A 23,685-nucleotide genomic window follows, 5' to 3' on the forward strand; every position below is an offset into this window, starting at 1 on the left:
TCTTTATTAAATTGGGTATTTCTTATTTACATTTCAAATGTTATTCCCTTTCCTGGTTTCCATGTCAACATCCCCCTCACCCCTCCCCCTCCCCTTCTATATGGGTGTTCCCCTCCCAATTCTCCCTCCATTGCCAGCCTACCCCCCAAGAATCCCATTCACTAGGGGTCCTGCCTTGTCAGGACCAAGGACTTTCCCTTCCACTGATTCCCTTACTAGGCTATTCATTGCTACCTATGCAGTTGGAGACCAGGGTCGGTCCATGTACAGTCTTTGGGTAGTGGCTGAGTCCCTGGAAGGTCTGGTTGGTTGGCATTGTTGTTCATATGGGATCTCAAGCCCCTTCAAGCTCTTTCAGTCCTTTCTCTGATTCCTTCAACAGGGGTCCCGTTCTCAGTTCAGTGGTTTGCTGCTGGCATCTGCCTATGTATTTGCTGTATTCTGGCTGTGTCTCTCAGGAGAGATCTACACCCGGTTCCTGTCGGCCTGCACTTCTTTGCTTCATCCATCTTATCTAATTGGGTAGCTGTATATGTATGGGCCACATGTGGGGCAATATCTGAATGGGTGTTTCTTCTGCCTCTGTTTTAAACTTTGCCTCCTTATTCCCTGCCAAGGGTATTCTTGTTCCCCTTTTAAAAAAGGAGTGAAGCATTCACATTTTGGTCATCCCTCTTGAGTTTCATGTGTTCTGTGCACCTAGGGCAATTCAAGCATTTGGCCTAATAGCCACTTATCAATGAGTGCATATCATGTGTGTTTTTTTGTGATTGGGTTACCTCACTCAGGATGATATTTTCCAGTTCCCTCCATTTGCCTATGAATTTCATAATGTCATTGTTTTTGATAGCTGAGTAATATTCCATTGTGTAGATGTACCACATTTTCTGTATCCATTCCTCTGTTGAAGGGCATTTGGGTTCTTTCCAACTTCTGGCTATTACAAATAAGGCTGCTATGAACATAGTGGAGCATATGTCTTTGCTCCAACCTCTCTTAAGTGAGGCTTTAAAAGCATACCTTGGCAGGCATAGCATCAAACTGCTGCCCTCTAAATCCCTGCTTCCATACTCCTAGACAGTGGCAACTTTTAGCCCCAATTCAAAACCCTCTCTCTCGACAGTGAATTGGGGTCAATGAAGGGCTGCATGGCTGTGCAAAATGCTGAGAGCCAGGGATGATTGAGGATTCAGCACTACATGTGTTAATTATTCTGCTCACACTAAAGTTAGAGAAACCTTGGAAAGGGAGGTAAGATCAGGAATATGAGATAAAGGGCAGAGAAAGCCCATCCTCTAGAGGTGACAGAGACACAGCCATTACAAATTTATAGCAACAGTGGCTACTTACACAAGGACTATACACAGCTGGCCCTGTTATGTGAGTTGTGAATGCAGAAGGGTTCATAGTGTTTTACTTATTTCTGAAGTGTTGGTTACTGACAGACTCTCGGAGATGGGGAGCCACTGTCTTCAGTTGTATACTGATAGACTTTAGGAGCTAAGAACACAGGGAAGAGATTAGCAGGTAAAGGGATAGTAGATAAGTGAAAGGGAAAATAAGAGAATGTGGGATGACAGCAATAAGAATATGTCATATGCATGTATGAAATTGTCAAAGTACAAATTTAATTAATAAAAATGTTAAGGGAAAACAACCCTGACGTAGTTTAAGTACCTGTGGTTTGTAAGCAAGGATGACAGGTCAGAGCTGACCTTCAGAATTATTCTAACCCAACATGAAGGATGAGTGTAGGAAATCTAGAAGATCAATGGCAACGTAGCAGATATCCTGACCCTGGGAGTGGCTACAAGGCCAACATGCTATCTACTCTGAGAGATGCACTGTTACTGATCGTGACTTGGTGGCACTCAAGAAATCACAGCTGGAGGCTTCTTCCTACCATCCCCATGTGATGTGCTAAATTCTTCCTGTCTAGGAACTGCCATACAATTTGCAGCTGTAAAAGAGCAAACAGTTTCTAGGAAAATATTAAATAAGTTTAATGTGTTGCTCCGTGAATTGGTCCCAACCTCCTTTATCCACTCCCTGCCCAAACTTAAGACACATTTAAGCAGCTAAACATATGTTTCTCATTTCTTTCTTAATCCCCTTCCTTACTTTATTGCTTCTCTTTCTTTTTGCCCAATTGAGACAATGAATATTTATTGTCTATCACAGAGAATGTGCAACATATTAGATCTATACACCTAAATAAGAAAGTAGCTGGTCGTGCTGGTATACACTCAGGAGGCAGAAGCAGGCTGATATCTGTGAGTTCAAGGACACTCTGGTATCTATACAAAGTTCCAGTTCAGCCAGAGCTACATGTGAGACCCTGTCTAGAAGAAAAGGAGGGGGGGTCTGAAATAGTCCATTGTACTGTAAGACATAATATGATGAGGTTTGTTACTCTGAACTACAGAACAGAGAGGAGCAGTATTCTGCCCGAGTCGGATGGAGAGGTACTAGGTATCTCACCTAGGCTTAAGACAGTAGATGAAGCATGTCTAGGTTGAAAGACAGAGATGTACATTCTGCACTATAAATATAAGCACACAAACATGAAGAACTTGAGAAGATAATTGAGAGATAATAAGAATTTCATTACTAGTCAGAGGCCTTGGTTTAAAGTGATGAATATGAACTGCATTAAGTAAGAGAGATAGAAAAACATACACTGCCTCATAAAACCAAGCCGCAGCTCCAAGTGAATCAAGGAAGTCAATGGCAACAAGACTGTGTCCATCTGTCTCCCAGTGCTCCCCACTTCTGCATTACTTTCATACATGGTAGGTTTTTCCTAGCATGTAACAGGGGTCCAGCAAGTGTATATCCTACCTACCTGGCAACCTTTCTGGAAACCCAGCACTTCTTTCCCAATCACTGCGACAAAACTACAGGCTCCTTCTATTGGCCCAGCTGGAAGCGTCTGCCCATCTACAACCAGTCACCATGGCTGGAAGAATTCCACATTTCTACGGATGGAAGATACAACCTGAGGGATGGGGCTGAGGGCCAACCTCACCCAAGTCTTATGGGGTAGAAGTAAGTGACCAACACTTCTCCAAAGAGAAGTCAGGATGTTGTTGACATGTAAAAGAAGGATGTAGGAAATAAATGTCTGGAGAAAAAGCATTGGGTGGAATTGGAAGAACAGATAAAGGACAGAACATCATGATGGGGGGAAACCTAGGGACTAGATCCTTAATCTCCTTAAAAGCTGCTCCAAGGAACTTGGGTTTCCTTCTTCTGGCCCCTAGTTTTCAAGGTTTTTCCTACACTGTAAATAATGAATGACAGCATGCATGGACACACACAGCGTCATTCACCATTGTCTGTCCTTACCTCCTACACTAGACAGCAATGAGCACAGTGAACATCGCTCTAATTGGGTTTTAAAGAGTAAAACAAAGCGAGAATAAATTATCCACAGACCCGTGCTCTCTAATTATTAGGAGTAACAAATTATTTCAATTCCACACTCCCTCTCAATGTCTCTGTTGGTAACAGATGTTACAGGCAATGGGGAGCCACTGACAGTTTTTAAATAGTAGAATCTCCTTTTTAAAAATAAAGATAACCAGTGGCACTGATGTGCAGTTGAAATGGACAAGGGCATTCTAGAGGCAGAAAGGTCAGTGAAGAGGCTGTGGCAGAGGATGCCAAGGACCTAAATGATAGCTGGAGAGAGTGGATATAGGGAGATAATTACAGAGGCATCGCATAGACGGGAACCGCTTACTGAGTTACAACAACAATGCTGCTTAGGTTTAGCCTACAGCTTCTGAAACATCCATTCTCAGCCCCTCTCCCAACTCAACTGTCTCCATTCCCTGCATACTCCAGAAAGAAGATGAGAGGATCAGAGATGAAGATTCCCTCTAAGCAGTTTCTATAAAGTCAAAGGAGTGCTCCGTCACATCTGTTTACTGATTGTATTTGAACATATATTTCAAAATAGTTTATAACAATAAATATTGAACAAATAGTTTATGATGGTACTTATTGATCATTTATGTTCTGTCCTGTGGGCATTATCAGTATACTTATCTTGTAATTTTAATCAAATTATTATACTATTAACGATAGCTTCAGAGTAGTGCCTTCTACTTAATAGCACTTTCCTCCAGCTTCTTTCATTTTATTTTCACAATAATTCTGAGGTCAGTATCACTGCCTCATTCACAAACTACAAGAAGACTGAACTGTCCCAATTTATACAACATAAACATAGCAGAGGCTGGATTGAAACTGTAGGCTTCTGGGCACTACCACCATGGTGTTTCCATTTCTGTTTTAGTGTTCTCTTTTTGCAATGAAAGACATACAGGGGGTTGGGGATTTAGCTCAGTGGTAGAGCCCTGGCCTAGCAAGCGCAAGGCCCTGGGTTCGGTCCTCAGCTCCAAAAAAAAAAAAAAAAAAAAAAAAGCAAGAAAGACATACAGGTCTTCAGTGTAAGGACTGGTTTGCCATCCAGCCTACACATAATAACTAATGCTTGAACCATGTCAGCTGTGTGCTTCGTCACATATTATAGGGTCTCCATTCTTCATCTGCTTCTCAATAGTGAGCAGATTGAAGCACAAATGACATGATGGAGATTTCATTCTTGTCTCTACAACTCTGTTTGTTTCTTTAGAGGCAGGATCTTACTGTGTAACCCTTGGTGGCCTCCAAGGTGGACCTCATAGAGATTCACTTGCCTCTGCTTCCCAAGGGCTGGGATTAAAGGCATGTGCTGCCATAGTCAGCCTCTGCAGCTTCTTAACTAGGTATCCTTGAGCAGGTCACGTAATGATGCTGAGCTTGGTTTTCTGGAACATAGAAGAAGAATTATACTGATTCTTACCAGGAACTAAGAAAAAAGTAATCATATCACTACTCTGAGAAGGATGTCAGTCAGCAACAGATACATACAAGACCACCATAGGTCTGATTAAATGAAACAGCCTCCTGCCAAAAAATCATAAAAAACAGTCCATTCCAGAAGGAGATAAACATTAGCATTCAAAACCCAAGGAGTGCAAGTCATGCGCCCTTGAGAGGGGCTTCTCTCTGACATTTCGATAGCAAAGAGGTAGATTTTGTTTGGGATCATGAGGTTGTTTACGATTCACTATTCTTTCCTGTAGCATAGTTTTCCAAGAAGCTAGGTGTTCTTTGAGCCAGAGTTTTTAATTATCTACCTTTAGGATGCTATATTAAATTATCTATATGCACAGAGAGTTTTATCATAGCATAATGGATAAGCAGAAAAAACTCAAAAACAAACTAAATGTCCAACAACAGTCATGGGTGAAATTAAAGTCTCTCTCTCTCTCTTTCTCTCTCTCTCTCTCTCTCTCTCTCTCTCTCTCTCTCTCTCTCTCTCTCTCTCACACACACACACACACACACACACACACACACAAAATGTGGCAACATGGAAAATATTTAAGATTCATTGAAGAATTTAGTCTTCAGTGAAAATATTTGGATCAAATGTCTTCATACCATAATTAAAAGAATAGGTATCGATGGTAAACTTCAGGAATGAGGCCAGAATGACAGCAGAGGTCATATGTGGAATGTTTTCTCCATTTACCAAGTGTTCTACAAAAATAATAATATTTTAATAGCAAAATACCATTTTGTAAAAGATAAACAAAAATACTTGTGAAGCAATGCTTCAGCCGACCCACAGAGTGACAAGATATGGCAGCCATTAACTAGTAAGTAAAAATAGTGCCTCGCAGGCTTTTGAAAGTATCCACATAGCACATTCTCAAAAGAAAACGTAATTTGCCTGCATTCTGTTGAATTGGCTTTTGGAGGAAAGTGACATAAGGGACATTTGGTAACACTTCAGATATCTAAAACGATATGGACATATGGCATCTCAAGAGGTGGGAGAGTCATTCGTGACCTTTTGAAAACTCCAGACACCTGCCCTAGATATATTGTGCCCTTTTAGGAGCAGGCAGTGGGCTCTGAATCTGGTGATCATAGTTAGGAAAGGACTTGGTGGTCCTTTAAAGATTGGTGCCTAGTAACAGCAGTGCACATCATAGTGATGCTGATGCAGAAAAAAGCAAAGCCAGAGAAGGCTAAAGGAGAACCTGGTACAAGCCTTAGTCCTGCTCCATAGCCCCTGAGCCAAAGAATCTTGTAATAAACACAAGCTGAGATTCAGCAAGATGCTGGTTGAAGTGCTGCATAGCCCAGGTTTAGAACCACTGAAACAGAAGGATGATACGGAATCTGAATGGTCAGATACCAAAAGGTAGAGTCAAAGACAAGATTTCTAAGAGGACAAACACAAATTGCATTCACTGGTGATTGCTTATGGTGTAAGAAGTATGATCCACAGCCAAACTTAATCAACTAGTGGCGAACACTTCAACTAATGGAGATGAGGCACTACACTAAATTTATTTTTTCATCTCTTAATGAAGTGATTACAACCACTCTCCTCTATTGTGTCCCCATGTTTTGCACTGTAACCAGTGGAACACTGCAGAGAAAGGACCAGCAGGATGTACCCAGAAGGTCCACAAGTAAAAGATAGGAATCATCACTTGTGGCAGTGCACCTTGACTCCTGCATCCCTACAGCTAAATCTGCATCCCTAACCTTATAGCCTGGGGATGCGGGGGCTCAAGCCTAAGGCACCCTGTCATTATCGTTACAGTGACACTAGGCTCTCAGAAATGATTGGAAACAAGGCAAGCAGACTGATGGGGTTATAGGGAAGAAAGTAGGAAGCAGGATCCCCAGCTGAAAATCTGGACCAGAATAACTACAAAGCCATAAATACCAGACAATTGCCTTAATGTGCCACCAGGGAGGCAGTGTGATCCAATGGCTAAGCATGGTTTGGTTCTAGAGCCAAAACTACCTGGCTCTGAATCCAAGATCAATGAGTAGCATGATCCTAGAGAAATGAATGTCTTTGTGCTTTGTTACCTATTAGAAATTATAAAGATTAAAAAACTTGTTATAACATCTAAAGATAAAACAAGTAGGAAAATACTTAACCCGCAGCCCAAGCCAAGTGAGCTGGTACTACTGTCCTTATGTAATGATTAGGTCATGGGTTAAGATGAAAAGGATAGGAGAGAGATACAAAGTTCAATGCTACTGGGATTGCTCATTGTTGAGGACTACCTAGATATAATGTCTAGTCAGAATAAAGCTAATTTTTTTCACACAACACAGATTCCAGATGTGCATCTGCATCTTCCAAGAACATGAAGCAGGAACCCATGAGTTACACAGCACCTGCTAAAGCTATACATGGTACCCACACTCACCAAAGCCATACCTGGTACCCACATTCATTCAAGCTACTAATTGTACCCACACTCACCCAAGCTTCTAATGGTACCTACACTCACCAAAGCCACACGTGGTACCCCACTTACTAAAGCCACATGTAATATCCACACTCACCCATGTCACATATAGCACCCACTCTCACCAAAGCCACTAATGGTACCCATACTCACCAAAGCCACATATGATACACACAATCACCAAAGTCACACATGGTACCCCCACTCATCAAAGACTCTTGCTTCCCTCTATTTGGTCTTTCTTTATATAAAGTATATGTACTTTTAAAATAGCCTCCAGGAAGATTAAATAAACAAAACAGTGAGAAAAGCAAAACAAAAAGTCTATATTGATACTAAAATGAAGAGAAGAAGGAGGAAATGGAAACCTCTTTTTTTTTTTTTTTTGGAAACCTCTTTTATGAAGCCAAATGTCCTTTAATAAATAGAAAGTGAATACACAGGTAGAAATTGACATTGATTCCAATAGACCTTATCAGTTAATGGTAGAATCCTTGTGTACTTTTATTGAGAAAAATTGTCCAAGTATCAAAGTACTTCCTCAAAGGTAATTTGGTTATGAATGAGAGAAGATCATGAACAAATCCTGAAAATGCCTTAATCATGCAATTGAAGTTGAAGTCATTTCATGAGTAACAGAGCAAACAACTACTTCCCCCACCTACTGTGCTAACAAGCACACAGCATCATATATGCAGGATTCCTGATGAAGGGGATGACCATAACTAGGCAAGCCCAACCTGAGGGACATTCCATATAAGGAGCATCCTGGACAAGAAACACATAGCTAGGTTACCTCAAAATATCAGTGTCATGAAGCTGGAGCAATGGCTGAGCAGTTAGAACACTTTCTGCTTTTTCCAGAGGACCTAAATTCAGGTACAAGCACCGCATTACATGGTTCACAATTCAGCTTCTCTCTCTCTCTCTCTCTCTCTCTCTCTCTCTCTCTCTCTCTCTCTCTCTCTCTCTCTCTCTCTCAAACACACAATTAAATTAAACACAATAAAAATAAAAATAAATTATTATAATTTCAGAGTCATAAGAGACAAGGAAAAGATGAATACCTGTTTTAAGGGGTAGATACATATAGAAGGAAGCCTAGAGCAAAGAAAAGCAAGATTGACTTAAAAAATATTACTGGGACATCTGGTGAAATACACATGGACTGTATATGGGAACTAAGGTTAAATCAATAGTGAGGTTCCTGATTATGTATGTTTCCTCTGTGATTTTTTTTATAAAGAGAGAAAGCTAAAACTGAAAGGTCATACTGTCTACAACCTAGGGTCATGTGGTCCAGGAACCAGAGACAGATGGACAAAGATGACGTCTATAATACAAACACCAAATGATCAAAGGCAGCTCCAAGAGGAACATAGACTACAATTGATTTCATTGGTCTTATGGCGTCCATAGAATTTTAAATATTGCCATTTAACATTTTTTTGAAAAACAAATACAGAAGCATTTTTTATCTTTATTAACTTGAGTATTTCTTATTTACATTTCGATTGTTATTCACTTTCCCGGTTTCTGGGCCAACATCCCCTAACTCCCCCTCCCTTTCTATATGGGTGTTCCCCTCCCCATCCTCCCCCCATTACTGCCCTCTTCCCAACAATCATGTTCACTGGGGGTTCAGTCTTGGCAGAACCAAGGGCTTCCCCTTCCACTGGTGCTCTTACTAGGCTATTCTATTCATTGCTACCTGTGAGGTTGGAGCCCAGGGTCAGTCCATGTCTTTGGGTAGTGGCTTAGTCCCTGGAAGCTCTGGTCAGGAGCATTTTTTATACCCAGGTTAACCCAGGGTTAAATTTTATCACTAGATGATACACTAGAGATTCAGCAACAACACATGGAAGTTAACCCAGACTGGGACACAGACCATGCAATTTCCTGTCAATCTTCTTGGCTGCCTACCATCACTAGGGGAGGAGATCCTTTTACTGAAGGCACCTTACACCTTGGCTGTAAGCTATAGAGAAAAGAAACTGGCACTCAGCTGGAAACTCCTTCCAAGCTGGCTGGCAGTAAAGGACCACAGGGTGCTGAGTGGGCTACTTAAGGAGAAGAGACACCATCAGTCTTGTCCACTCAAGCAGTGAACTCTACAAATGAGAAGTCCAATCTTCCAGACAAGATATCTACACAACAGTAGCTTGTTTGTGGTAGGAGTAACCAACTATTTAGACTGGATCTGAGAGCTACTCTATGGGGAAGGTAGAAAGGTATGACCCATGCTTGGCAATGTTAACCAGACCACCAGCTCAAGTCTGGAGAAGTTACTGGTCCAAGCAGAAAGCTTATTACTGATGTTGAACTAAATTGACCAAGACGTAACTGCCTATAAATATCTATGTTTTTTCCCATAGACAAAAGCTGCTCCAGTATGAGTCAGAGAAGCCTTGACTAACACCTCCTGGTGGTGAATGAAGCAATTCATGGCCACAAGATGCAGAAAACAAGTAGTGATTGTTGGCCCAGCCCTGCACAACACATGCATGTAACCCTAAGACATAGAAAACATTGCAGAAGGGAAGCCTTGAGTGTGTACTCATTGCTGAGCCAACAAGGCTTCAACAGATAGTTCCAAACCGATGGTCACAAGGCAGCCAAGTCACTATCAGTGGATCACAAATAGTCACCATCAGTGGATCAAAGGAATAGTCATAAACATGGGAGGGGAGGAGAGCAAACAATGTGGTAGAAGGTGGGGTTCAGAGTTGTCAGTCTATGGTGCAGACATGTGCAAATTTTTTAATAAACAAATTCAAATTTTAAAAAAATAGCAAATCATTATACATGATTAAATAATTCACTACTGTACACACACTGTTCTTATTAAAAAACCTGAGCTTTTTTCCATTAAATGAGAACAATGGGCTAATCTACACTTACAGTCTTGGTTCCCCAGGCCAAGCAGGCTGTCTGAGTCACACCTTCTTCTTTATTTCTTTGGAAGGTACACAACTCATTCCTTGGAGATGTTTACATATGTCTGCCTTCAAATACTTGATCCTTCCTCCCTGAATGTGGGTTATAAGCACTTCTAAACAGACATGTGCGTCTGCAGGTCTGCCGCAAGCAGCAGAGCTCTCCAACCTAGTATTCCTGAAGCCTAAAGACTATTCAGCCTTCTACATCCACTTCTTGCCACATTTATCAGTAATCAACAATCAGGAAACCATAGCAGGCTACATGTAACAGGGAGGTCTAGTCAATGATTCACTACCACTGCATTTAGAAGAAATTCAAGCTATGAGCTCTGCTCCAATCTATGGAGGGACACCTTTGGTTTCTACCTAAATCCATCTTTGCATCTCCTCTAGGTACCATGTAACATCCAGGTGATCAGATCCTAGATCATTCTACATCTCCATTGCTGTCTAGAAAATCTTTATTTGGAGGCTACATGTATAGGATAAACTTAATTCCTAAGTCTGTAACCTAGGAAGAATTACACAGTCTCCTTTCTGCCTCCCAGTGATCTCAAAGAACAACAAAGATGTCTACCCATGGAATAAAACTGGAATCCATTTGCTGCACCAGTCACTCGAAGATTAATCCCGAAAACCTGACCAGGGATGGCAAGGAGATAAAACTAAAGAAACAACAGAGACATGGACACAGAAAAGCCAGAGTCAGGTGGGCTATGCCTACTCGGATGGAGCCACACCACCTAATCTGATTCACTGGAACCTCTGCATGTTATTATACACAGCACTGTGGACAGGGATAACTGGTTTTGGTAGGAAGTATATATAGGTGAACAGAATCACACTAAACATTTGGGAGGAGGAAGGTACCATTGCTAGCTTTTGTATATACTACTCACTTGTTCCCTCTCAGAACCTTGAGGAAGACTTTGCCATCCCCTGAGCCTGACCCAGGAAGACTTTTCCATTCCCCCGTGGCTGAGGAAATGGGAATCTTTGACATAGCTGTGTCAGCAATAATATATTCAAGACTTCCCTCTCTCAGCTTCCTCTGTTCTCTACACTCCTTCCCTGGTAACACAAGGCCCTGCCAGCCTTGCTTATTTTGCCTTCTCTTTAGTTGTTCACTTTACAGGCCATTTCTATAACTTAGGCACAAGCCAAACAACTCCTTTAACCGATACAGTTTTTCTGTCTCTTTCCCAAACTATTTGTCTTGCTTTATGACAATCAAGAGTGGACTCAGCCAAAGATCAACTAAGGGCAATTCACGGATGTGTTCACGGATCCATGTGATGCTGGAAGAGTAGGGCACATTGACACTGGTCCAGTTCACTGTACCAAGTCAGTCACTCCTGTACCAAGTTAGGATGCCATTGGGGAGGAGGGGAAAATCACAATTGTTATAGAAAGGCCTTAAGACAGAACCTGCTTTTTCTTCTAGCTAGTCAAGCAGCTTACCATTATGCTGTGGGAACTAGCAGTTCTCCTACATAAAGCATTTAATCACATTATTACAAGGTTAACAATCTAACTAGCTCCCCTGATGCATAAGACAGACTTCAATAGCCAGTCAAATGATAGCCGCATTTTTATTTCACAGGACACAGATTTAAAGGGGTTTCTTTCCTTAATTAAGAAAACTTAATTTTAGCACACATCACATATAAAAAAGATGCAGAAAGCTATTAGGACTTGCATATGGTATTTTTGAGATTTTTCCAGAGGCAGGGTCCCAAATCATCAGGCCAATCTGTTTGTTTACCCATCTACCATTGTGACTTAGCCCCAGGCCTGGTGTTGGAAAGGGAAAGGCAGTAAGTAACACAGGAGAAGTGGAAAACCAGAGTCATCTTCTTTCTGAGGGGCTGCAGGGACACCTGCAATCTGACTGAAAAAGAAAGTGACAGTTACAGTCTTCTTTCTTCCCTTCTCTGAAGAGATACCTGCCCCTTGACTGGAGGCCCCACACCAATGGAAGTGTAGCAGCTATTAAGTGACCGAAGAGAGCAAAGTTAGCTTTCTTACATTGTCCCTTATGCTGGGTGTAGTTTGAACAGGTTCCAGAATTGCCTGACATCATCAGCCAAACCTGAGACATCACCTAGGCTCCTGAGTGGGGAGTCAGCTAGTACTGCTACCATAGAAACAGCTGTAGCCAGGGCTGAAGACTGAACCATTTGGTCTAGAACCGTAGAAGAATCACAGCCAGACCTATTAATTTCATCCAAACACTTGAGCACTTTATTTCAAGAACCTAATGTTAACCAGTTGTGATGGTACATACCTATAATTCTTGTACACTCAGAAAGCTGAGGCAAGACATCAGAAACTTGAGGTCAACATAGTGAGTCCCAAGACAAACTTAGCTAATTAGCAAGACCTCATCTCAAAGCACAGAGAGGGAAAGAGAATGGGGTGGGGAGGACCTAAAGCATCGGAAGAAGAGGGAGGGGCACTGTCCATATGTGAAGCTCACAGAAGCTTCTAATGACACCCCCACCCCTTGGTTCCCAGTAAGGTAAGGCACTCTAGAGGAAGTTCTAGCCAATTAAAAAGAAACCTTGAAAGCAACATTTTCTGCACATTCTAGGGTGCTAACAAAGCTGTAACCTTGCTACCCAGGTCTCTCTCACATGGTGATCTAATCTATAAAGTATGATTTCTGTAAAGTAGCTCTCATTCCCTCATAACAAGCAAAAATAAATGTTCCATCATTTAACAAATGACATTAAAAATGTGCAACAAGAAAGGAATCTGGGTGTGATCATTGGCAAGCTGAGTGCTAAAAAGTACCTCTGTCTTGGAGGTTTCTTGGAGAGAAGGCTACCCCATGAGTTAGCTCCATTTCTGCAGCTCAAAGAGAATGTGTTCTGGTTTGAATAAGAACACACACTCTAGGCAAGGGAGTGTCAGAGACAGGTCCCCTGGCTGGAATCATGCACCCAGAATCCAGTTTTGTATATGCTGTGTGTGTGTGTGTGTGTGTGTGTGTGTGTGTGTGTGTGTGTGTGTGTGTGTGTGTGTGACATATGCCTTGGGTAATGGCAATAGTCACTCTTTCAGTATAATTTTAAACTCTCCTCTTTTATGTTGTCTTTGTTTTAATCCAATGCTTCAAAAGTCTCCTATAGGCAATAAAAGTATACAAAATTGAAGATAGTTTCAGTCTAGGGTAATATTACAGCCGATAGGAAGCAGCAAGCACCTCATATGAAAAATTAAAGTGAATATACAGCCTGGCCCTGGATTCCTAGGACCATGGTTTTGGAGCTGTGCCCAGGGTACTGAGTTGTGAATGACAGAATGATCCAGCAGAGGAACCCAGCTGGATACTTTATAAAGTGAGAATGGAACAGACAAGGGATGAATCAAGGGGATACAATGAAAGTAGCTGAAGAGACTGGGTGAAACCAGGAAAGGGAATTGACACCCTTCAAAGGAGAGAAGGAAGGATGGATGGGGACAACCCAGCTGCTGTGCAGTGTCAAAGGGACCTTCCCAAGCCCACTAAGGCGGCCTTAAGCCAAACGCTCATCAGGGTTTGGTGCAGATAAGTTCAGCATCTCTGCCATGCTCAGTACCCTTGGAACAATAGCCTTAGCCATCATCGAGCCATTTGCCCCCAACAGAACAACAGGGTCATGGTCTAAGAATGTTCCTGTAGTGAGAGATGTGACAGCTAAATTCCATGGCCATAATAGATAGACAAGGTCGTTTTTTCCAAAACTCCCAGTGCAAAGAGCAAGAAGAATGCCAGAGCAACAGTGATCGCAATCCACACATTTTCCCAACTTTAATGAGAAAATCAGTCTCAAAAGGTGTCCTGAGTAAAAGAGACCTAAATAATGCCTTCCCAGGAAAGCAACATCACTGTAAACACTTCTCTGGCCTTCAAAAGTCTCTCCCATGGGGAACCTAGACTTAAAGTTATGGGTGCACAGATGTGTGTGAACACATTCACATATTTATATATGAGTGTGTGTACATGCAGGTTACAGAAGTAGAAAGGTGGCTCTTAAGGGATGAGAGGGCAATAGAATGCACTAACTGGAGGCAGCAGAAGGAAAAGGTATTTGGTGGAGGAAAGGGAGCTAACTAGAGGAAGGGAGGACAGAGGTGGGAGAACAAAATGAGAATAAAGAAATGATACAAATGTAAAAAAGTCATCATGACCCAAGACAATGCTATAGATGAAAAAAATGTTTTGTTTTGTTTTTTTTGTTTTTGTTTTTGTTTTTGTTTTTGTTTTTTTTTTTTTTTTGGTTCTTTTTTTCGGAGCTGGGGACCGAACCCAGGGCCTTGCGCTTCCTAGGTAAGCGCGAAAAAAATGTTTTAAAATCCTCAAATTCCTTCTTTCACATTCCCTCTTGGTAAACTTGAGGAAGATCCTTGGGGTTATTGAAGACCATAGAGAAACATAGAAATTCCCTACAGGCAATACTAAATGAGGAAAGTAAATGCATCTGGGAGCCCCTATAGGAGCCACACATGGTGAGAAGAGAAATCTGTGCAGCTAGACTTCCCATGAACTAACTGGCACTGACCCATGACTCATCAGGGGTGGGGTTGCAATCCCCAGGGACTCAGCCACATGCCATGCCCACCATCAACTACACTGCACACTTCCTGAAAGTAATCAAGTCAGAAACTGACTTTTTGGCAGGAGTCTCTAGTGGAAAAAATGACTGCCAGATGCCAAAACGAGGCGTTCAATGATTTAATATGGAATGGAAAACACAACCATCTAATGGCATCTGACAAGGCCATACACTCCTCCCAGGCTGAAGTGTTTTACTCCCTGGGGCTCTGCTCTTGAGAACATATGCTTAATTTCCTACGTATAGAATCTAAGAAATAAATGCCCAAATACAGACATTCTAAGTGGGAGAAGAAGCTCACCAAGCCTGTGGTGACTCTGGGAAGTAATGTCTTCCTCTTCCAAAAGCAAAGCTATACAAACCTGAGGACTCCACCTACCCTAGGAGTCACACAGTTTAAAGTAAGCAATGGAAGTGACTGGTACACAGGGTAGCTTCAGGACTTCTACTACTGCTTACAATGTTGGGTCAGTGTCCAACCTTACTCATAAAGCACATACAGGGCACATATCCTCAGGGCCCAAGAACAGAAGAAAGAGTTTGGGTATAAAGGGTCAATGTAACCTTAAACTGTGTTTGGAATTCTTGGAAAAGAAGGAATTGGAAGTTGTAAGGCTCTTTAACCTACTTGATCCTAACAATAATCTCTGAAGCCCGTGCTTCTGTTCAGAAAATGAGGTAACAGGGTAACAGGTTAAGAACAACACATTACAAATTCATGCTTGTGAAATTTCAGGCCTTACCACTGAAAAGATGGTCCTCAAACCACCCCATCTCCTGGAGACTGTTGGAAACACAGACTCACAAGCTAAATCAGGGTGTTCATTTAACAGAAATCCTCAAAGAGGCCTTTCAGACATAAAGTTTGAGGGGAAGTGCCTGAAAAAGCTCTATCCAGAAGAAGGTGAGTTGAACACATAAATCTAAACTAGAAAAATACTTCATGCCATGGAGAAGGGTAGGGTCTGCATTACAGGACATTTGGGACACCAAAGTGTATATTCACAGGTCACACTCAGACTAATACCACTAATCACATTGTCTTCATCCATTACAGTTCCAGGGACATGAATGTTATGGTGACGTGATGGTAGCTGGAAATGGTAGAGAGGTCTCCTCCTTAACAGAAGTGGGGTGGGGTGAGGGGCTACTATTTCAGTTCTTTAGCTCTATTACCTGATGATAACTTTGGACATATGGTTTGGTCTCTCAACTTCTTGACATGTACAGCCTGAATAACAATACTTACTTTGCTAAGACTTAAAGGCCTTAAGTGAGCTAGTGACTGCCTATGCCTAGCAGCAAGCAAATGACTCATCAGGCACTCATTAGGGAATGTTTACTGTTCTTCTGGGTCCTCTGGTGGACAGTACTGAGAAATTTACCCATGTTCAGGCTACCTAGACCTAGTCCATGAGCAGTGTTGCCTTTCCTGTTCCTACTTTCTCCCTCTCAAGAGTCTTGGGTTTTGAAAGCAGAATTCTCCTATTAAATACTCAACTGAGATTTTAGAGTCCAGAGTAATGTAAAGCTGAAGCCACAGCCTCACCTTTGATCCATGCAAGGGGTCCAGAAAATACTGAGCAGAAACAGGAATTGTGCCTACTGAACACATGTTGTATGCTGCATGGATTGCCTTCCTTGTGTATGCTTACTTACATTCTCATAATGACCCTGGAAAGTGAGCTTCTCTATCCTCAGTGCAAAACTTAAAAGTTAAGGCCAAATATGTAAGTGACCTACTCAATAACAGTGAGCTATTTTGAAGTTCAAAAGCTACAAATTCCCATCTTGTTCCATAGTTTTGAAGAGGATGCCCCAATTACCAGTATCACCATCCTTGAAGCATGTTTGTCTTTTTTAAAGTGCATGCTGGTTCCCATTTTACTCTACCAAGGGGTAAGCTCACAGTCCGTTTAACAATCCCCGCAGATGTTGACAATACACAGCCAAGCTTAACCTGTCGAATAGCTACTCTAGACAAAACTTCAGTTGTTATGGTTAAGGCAATGAGGGTTACCACACACACACACATACATACATACATACATACATACATACATACATACATACACACACACACACAAATACATATGTGATGGGTATATTAAGTGACTTGTCTTAAAAATTTTTTAAAGTTATAGATCAAAATCTATTTTATCTTTTGATTTCCAAATATGTCTTTACATAAAATTGAAGGGAAAGGGAGAAAAAACAATGGAGAAAAAACAGAGGCTGCAAGACATGAAACAAACTCCCAGTGCTAAGTACATTGGAACTAAAATCCAATTCAGACACAACAAATACTGAACCTGTCTAGCTAGGGACCCAACACTGTCTATTCTGAGATGATGAAGACCCCAGTCCTTAGCACAAGTAAGAGCTAAACCATGGCCCTTTCCAGAGACAGCTGGGGCTTGGATTTGGACAAGAAGGAACACTGCTTCCCTTCAAGCCCTGGCATTTACTTCATAAGACTACACTGAACTGTCTGTTCCAAGACACTGAGTATCTGTCCTTCAGCATCCAGCAAAGAAGAGCAAGATGAGGGTACCAGTAGATGTACAGTTACTTAGGCCTGAGATGGCATTTACATATCTTTGCTAGCCACATGCAGTCCAGAGGGAGGAAGGGTGGTCCATTCATCTTCCAAAATCTTACTTTCTAATCCTGAATGCCGAAGTCTCACTTTCAGTGGCACATTCTGCCATTAATACGAACTGACATGACTCATGTTGACCTTTAGTGGTAATCCCAAACTGTTTGCAGGACAAGCTCAAGGTGTTAGATCTAGGAACTTATCTTGAAGCTGGATTGGAAGCTTTCAATGATCTAGCTATTTAAGGTGAGATTCCAATAAGACCTAAAGTAAGACCCTAGCTTCCCCCTAGCTACTGCCATTAATGACAGCCAACTCTCAAGTAAGCACTCCTACTAGTCTATATTTGGATTCAACCCAAATCACAGGTTCCACATTTCCAAGACAGTTTCTTTTTCTCTGCCATAGTGACATTGTTATTTTTCTATTGCTATGCCAAAACACCATGAAGAAGGCAACTCATAAAAGACAGTGTTTAATTTGGTCTATGGTCTCAGAGGGTTAGAGTCCATGATGGTGCGAAGGAAGAGCTGAGAGTTCACATATTGATCCCCAACCATGAGACTCCTAGGAATGGTATAAGTCTTTTAAAACCTCAAAATCCACCCCAAATGACACACCTCCTCCATCAAGGTCACATCTTCTAATTGTTCCCAAACAGTTCCACCAAATAGGGAACAAGTATTCAAGTCAATGAGCCCATTGAATCCATTCTCCTTCAAACCACCACAAATGACAGCATCTTTTGGGTTAGTTGTAAGCCTGAAGCAGAAATATGTCCCCTTCCTAGTGATAATTCACTCTACACACTTAGGAAAAATAAAAAAAAGCTCTTCAATGATATCACCATGTCATACCCAAAGGGGAGCTGACTTCAAAGATCTCACTTATCTATACCTTAGACTTATAATTCTACATGTGCAAGTCTGGCTACTTAGGCACAAGGGAAATTTACACAACACCGATATTGCCATAATGGTTTTTAAGTATGGCAGTGTTGTTCTTTTTCACATAATAATTACCCAGGTTTATCTTGCCCACTTGCAAGAATTATGCTTTTCTCTTTCTTCCTTTTCCTCCCTTTCTTCCTTCTTTCCTTCTTTCTGCTTCTGCTTTTCTTTTCCTTTCCTTTCTTTTCTTTTTCTTTCTTTTTTTGGTTTTTTAAGACAGGGTTTCGCTGTGTAATAGCAATGGCTGTCCTGGACTCACTTTGTAAACCAGGCTGGCCTCAAACTCACAGGGATCATCTTATCTAAGTGATTCTGAGTGCTGGGATTAAAGATGTATACCACCATACCACCATATGCTTTTCTTAAGAGGAGCAGCAGAGGTTTTATGGCAGGCCAGAATTTAATGATGGTTGTCACCCTGCATTGCCCTCTTGAAGGCACATTTTCTGACAGATAAGTGGGTCTAATGGCTCATTGTAAGTCATGTGTATCTCCTTCTGTTAGTAGAATGGAACCTAATGGCTGGTCAATCCTGATGAAAATTTGCATCCCAGTAGCCTAAATATTGCTTATCTCTAAGATGCTTAGTTGGCAGACTAATTATCTTTGCAATATTTTGGATGCATTACTCCCTTAGCTAAAATCTATTTGGTATAATGTAATGTCTTCTAAGAAAGTCTATTAGGAAATCCTCTACAATATCAATTCTATATTTTGTTTCTTCTACATTAGAGCCATTCCTGACACTATGAGGATATTTGTTATTGTAACGGTGAGCCTAGTAAAGACCAAAACACACAAACTTGTGAAACTTTTCTGAAAAGAAAAACATACTATTCATAGATATATGAACTTTTCCTATCTTTTGGAAAAGAACCATTTGAATTAAGTTATGATACTATCAAGCAGATGCTCCCTCTTTTTCCTGAAGGCATCTTGTGTGTATTTGCCTCTACCTACTTGAAAAGAGCTAGAAAAGTTCAGGGAGAGGTGGAAGTGAGCAACTGACCACTTCCTTTTGAGCATCCACTTTATTTGTACATGCCTGAGAAAAAGTGTGTGTTACCAAATGAGGCTAAGTGAAAGCAAGGGACAGCAAAAATACTGTGAAGAAGATGTGTGGATCTGGTGGGATCAGCTAATAAGTTTGTGAGATCATACATAATACCCCATCTTCCTGGCAGCTGAGGGAAAACAGAGCAGGATTAGAGATGATACTCATGTCAGCCAGCATGGAGTTTCTGTGAGGAGTCGAAGAGCCCAGAAGTCTTCCTGAGGACTTGGCATATTACTACCATTGTAGTTTGGATCTTGTTTGATAATAAGGGTTGGTAACTATATTTCATAGCTGTAGATTCCGAACAGGAGAAAAAGAAGCTAGCAATCAAAGCTATCACTCATCCTGAAACATTCAACAGTAATGACTCAACAGAGGTCTAGGGGGAATAAGTGTTGACAGTTCCTGGGCACCATGTGCTTCTTCTCAGCAAACAAGACCCCATGGGACCTCAGGTGAAAACTCCCAACTGTTCCTGTTTCCCTAAAGCTCAAAACTATGTGAATATGTGGTAGATTTTCTTCTAAGTCACAGACACTGTGAATCAACAAGTCTCAGGTTTCCAGGATACATACCCTCCAACAATCATTTATTTCTTAAAATTCATCCATAATTTCTTCCTTTCTTTGAAATTTGAAATGTCTTTTAAAAAACTAGCATTATCAACAGGGTAACCTGACACTGATTCATTACTAATTGATAAATAAAATGAGTATTTTGAGTATGTTTGACAATTTTCATGCAAAAAAGAGAAAAAATCTCACAACTGATTCTGATAGCCACAAGTAACAGCTGCACAAGTTACTTCAGCACTGCCACACCAGTCAACTACCTTTGGAAGGACAATTGCATAATAGCGCTCAGACCAAAAAAAAAAGGATTCATTAATGCCAGTGGATTTCTAGCCTCAACTGATACAAAGGCGGAATAATTGTGTCTCCTCTTCCCTTGCTTCTATGCCAACTTATACAAAGTGCCAAAAATAAGCTCTTATCTTAATAATTTATCATTTATCTCTTTCAGGAATGAAGATGTTGGCACAGGCTATAACCACCAAATCAAGTTTAAAAAAAAAAAGCCTTTGATCATTATACACTTTCATTTTAAAAGGTCAAAGAATTATAAGAATGGGTAATGATGATGTAGATGAACACACAAATCAGACGGCCCAGTGAGAGTAACCCTTTGGTTGGCAATGATAAAGGACCGCTTTTCAGACAGAGGAACTGGTTATGGATACACTGTATATGAGGAGTCAGGCTCCAGGGCAGGATTACACAAACTAAGAGAGCCAGTCAACAGCCATACTTTCCTGCTGTCATTTGCAGAAAAATGCAGGTTCACAGAGAGAGCTTATCTTTATTTCAAAAACCTCAGGATGCAATAACTAACCCCTTTATGGGAATGAGAAAATATTTGATATTGTACTTGTCTCCCCAATGTAGCTATCACGTTGCATAAAGAAATCCAAACAAAACTCCTATCCACACTTCTGTTCAGACTCATCTATAATTCAGTCTATATAAGAACCTGCACACAATGAAATGGTTTTAACTAAGCTATTACACACTTCCTCTATGCAAAAGATAGCTCATTTAAAAATCATTTCATGGGGTCAAAGAGTTGCCTAGAGTGAAATTTATATGTTACATGGGCTATCTGGAGAATAGAACAGTTCATGGTGATCATAAGAGTAGGACCAGTTACTGTAGCAGAAAGGAAGGGAGAAACAGAAATTGGAAGAATTATGAAATCTCAATTTCTGATATAAACGGCACTGGATGTTGCAACATGTTCACACCCAGATTAACTTTGATTATAATGGATAAGAAGGTAATGGATAGAGCTGTAGTGAAAATGAAGCATACAGTTAAAAAAGAATGAAAAAGTCCTTTCCAGGGAGATACCAGACTAAGGGACCAGGAGTAGAGCAGTCAGCCATCTGGAGAACAACACAAGACTGTGTTCATTTACCTCAGTGATAGAGCTTATGTCTCTCACAAGTAGAAACCTCCCCCAAGCAAGAGACAATAAAGGCAAAGGGCTGGATGAATCCCAGTACATGAGCTTACCCAAATGCATTATTGCCCCTTGGAGCAAAAGCAGCATTCACCCAATTCAAGTTGCTGATACCACTGAGTACTGAACCTCAGCACTGAAATGCCAATACCATTTAACTACCAACAGAAATAAACCAGAGACTTGATATTTACAACATTTGGGAAAGCTACATGGGAGTCCAGTTAGGAATCATTTCAAAAATCTTTCATCATTGCTAATTCATACAGTACAGAGAAACAGTCATTTGCTGCCCCCTGAGTAGGCATCCAAACGGACTGAGATAGCTCTCAAAACCAATAAGAAGGAACAAACTGGATTCTCAGCCACCAAACCTGAAGGATGTCTTCACCAAAGCTTCTGGGCTATCCAGTTGTGGCAATTCATCTGCCAGAATTTCTTCTGGGGGTCGGGTGTCCTGGACAATTGTTGGCCGTGGCTTCTCCTTAACATTCCCAGTGAGGCCATCAATGAGGGAGTTCCACAGACAGTTCTGTGACTTAGATCCTAAGGATAAAAGAGAAACTTATAAATGAATCACAGCTTTGCCTTTATCTCGACCCAGGATATGCAAAGGCAGAACAGGAAATTTAGACATCTCTCATGCACCACCTATATCACAGGGCTCCATGAGCTAGATATTCAGCAGGCAATTTGTGGATAAATACGGGATCTTTTTATTTATATGTAGAAGACAGTCTAGCATTAGATATACAGAATTATAGTTGAACATCATGGACATTCTGTCTCAGTGCAGAGGGATCAGCTCCACATGTTGGATAGTACCACTTATATCCATGAAGATGTCTATTCAGGGATTTCTAGACACAAGTCTCCCCTGTGAGTTGAGCTTGCCAGAGACCAGGTTTTAACATGCTATTCTGAAAAGATACCCATCCAGAGAGTGCCCACCTCTAGGAATTAAAAGTCACTATCAAGCTGTCTGATTCTTCTGCAACATTAAGATTTGGGAAAAGCTAATTTACAATATTTATTTATTGACAGTCTAGTCTGAAAACACATCAGACATGTGAGCTAAGTATGAAAGATGAACATCAGGTGGAAATGATGTTTTAAGTGTACAGTTGAATTAGCCAAATGTGGTAGTTTGAATATGCTTGGCATTCTTTAAACCACCACACCAAAAGATGTTAATATCAACATGATAATGTGTGATAATATGATAAAAAATACCTTTTACCTTCAAAGAGACTGGAACTTTTTGCTGGACCCTACAGCAAGAATTAATAATTTAACTTGAGGTCACTTAAGGCTTAAGACTGACTTATTGTGTACTCAAACTGTTGTTTAATGTGTTTTTGAGGGAAATATAGCAACCAACCTTACTTGCCTTGGATTTCCCATGTAACCAACTTTTCCAACCTAAGCTAAAGCACCACTGTGATCTTAAGTTTGGTACTCGCGGGTACCCCTGTCTCAGAGAGTGCTTCATATGTGCCTATATGTCATGATAATCATTTGCTGAAAACAGAAAACAAAATGAAAACAGTCTTATATTACTAACATCCATCATAAATGCTGATTGCGACATATGAATATTGCTTGATAAACAATGATGACTATAGTACTGTTTATTATCTGGGTGTGTTTTGGTCAGTTAGAATCAGTGACTCAATCTTTTGTAAAAATTTTGAAACTATTCCTTATTCCTTCCCCAGTAGGATACTTTCTGTGCCGTTCAATTAAAGAGAGAGCAAAGCCCTTTGTTACAGACACACCCATAGGCACAATTCTTGTGTGCAAAGACACAGCCAGGAAGAGATAGATCCACAAGACAGCATTCAGGCAGGCACAGATTCAGGCTTATACAACAGACAGGCAACAACAGAAGACAGAGGGAGGGGAGACACTGAATCTGGCTTTGCTCTTGGATAAATTACGCCAAGTAGAAGTGCTTAATAATTTCTTTTCAATAATGCAACACTGACACATTATAAGTGATTCTAACTTTATTATTAATGCATTCAGACCCAAGCGCTGTCAGAACACAGCCTTGAGGATGTGACAAAGTGGTCCTTTACCTCTTCTAACTTTTCTATAACAACAAAGGATCCCTGCCAAATAAGCATGGCCAGATAAGCAGAGTTCTGGAAACTCTGTACTTTCCAGAAGCCCAATTGCAT

General features: G+C 41.0%; 1 protein-coding gene across 7 annotated transcripts in view; it reads right to left on the reverse strand.

Annotated features, from left to right (window-relative positions):
• Pde1c (phosphodiesterase 1C) overlaps positions 1–23,685 on the reverse strand; it is a 563,679-nt gene that overhangs the window by 322,263 nt on the left and 217,731 nt on the right. For all 7 annotated transcript variants that reach the window (XM_087659447.1, XM_087659449.1, NM_031078.2 and 4 more), the window contains 1 exon segment: positions 21,877–22,048. In XM_087659447.1, the coding sequence (XP_087515573.1) occupies positions 21,877–22,048 (172 nt within the window).

The sequence above is a fragment of the Rattus norvegicus genome, chromosome 4, assembly GCF_021556685.1.
Source record: "Rattus norvegicus strain SHRSP/BbbUtx chromosome 4, alternate assembly SHRSP_T2T, whole genome shotgun sequence".
Classification (NCBI taxonomy): domain Eukaryota; kingdom Metazoa; phylum Chordata; class Mammalia; order Rodentia; family Muridae; genus Rattus; species Rattus norvegicus.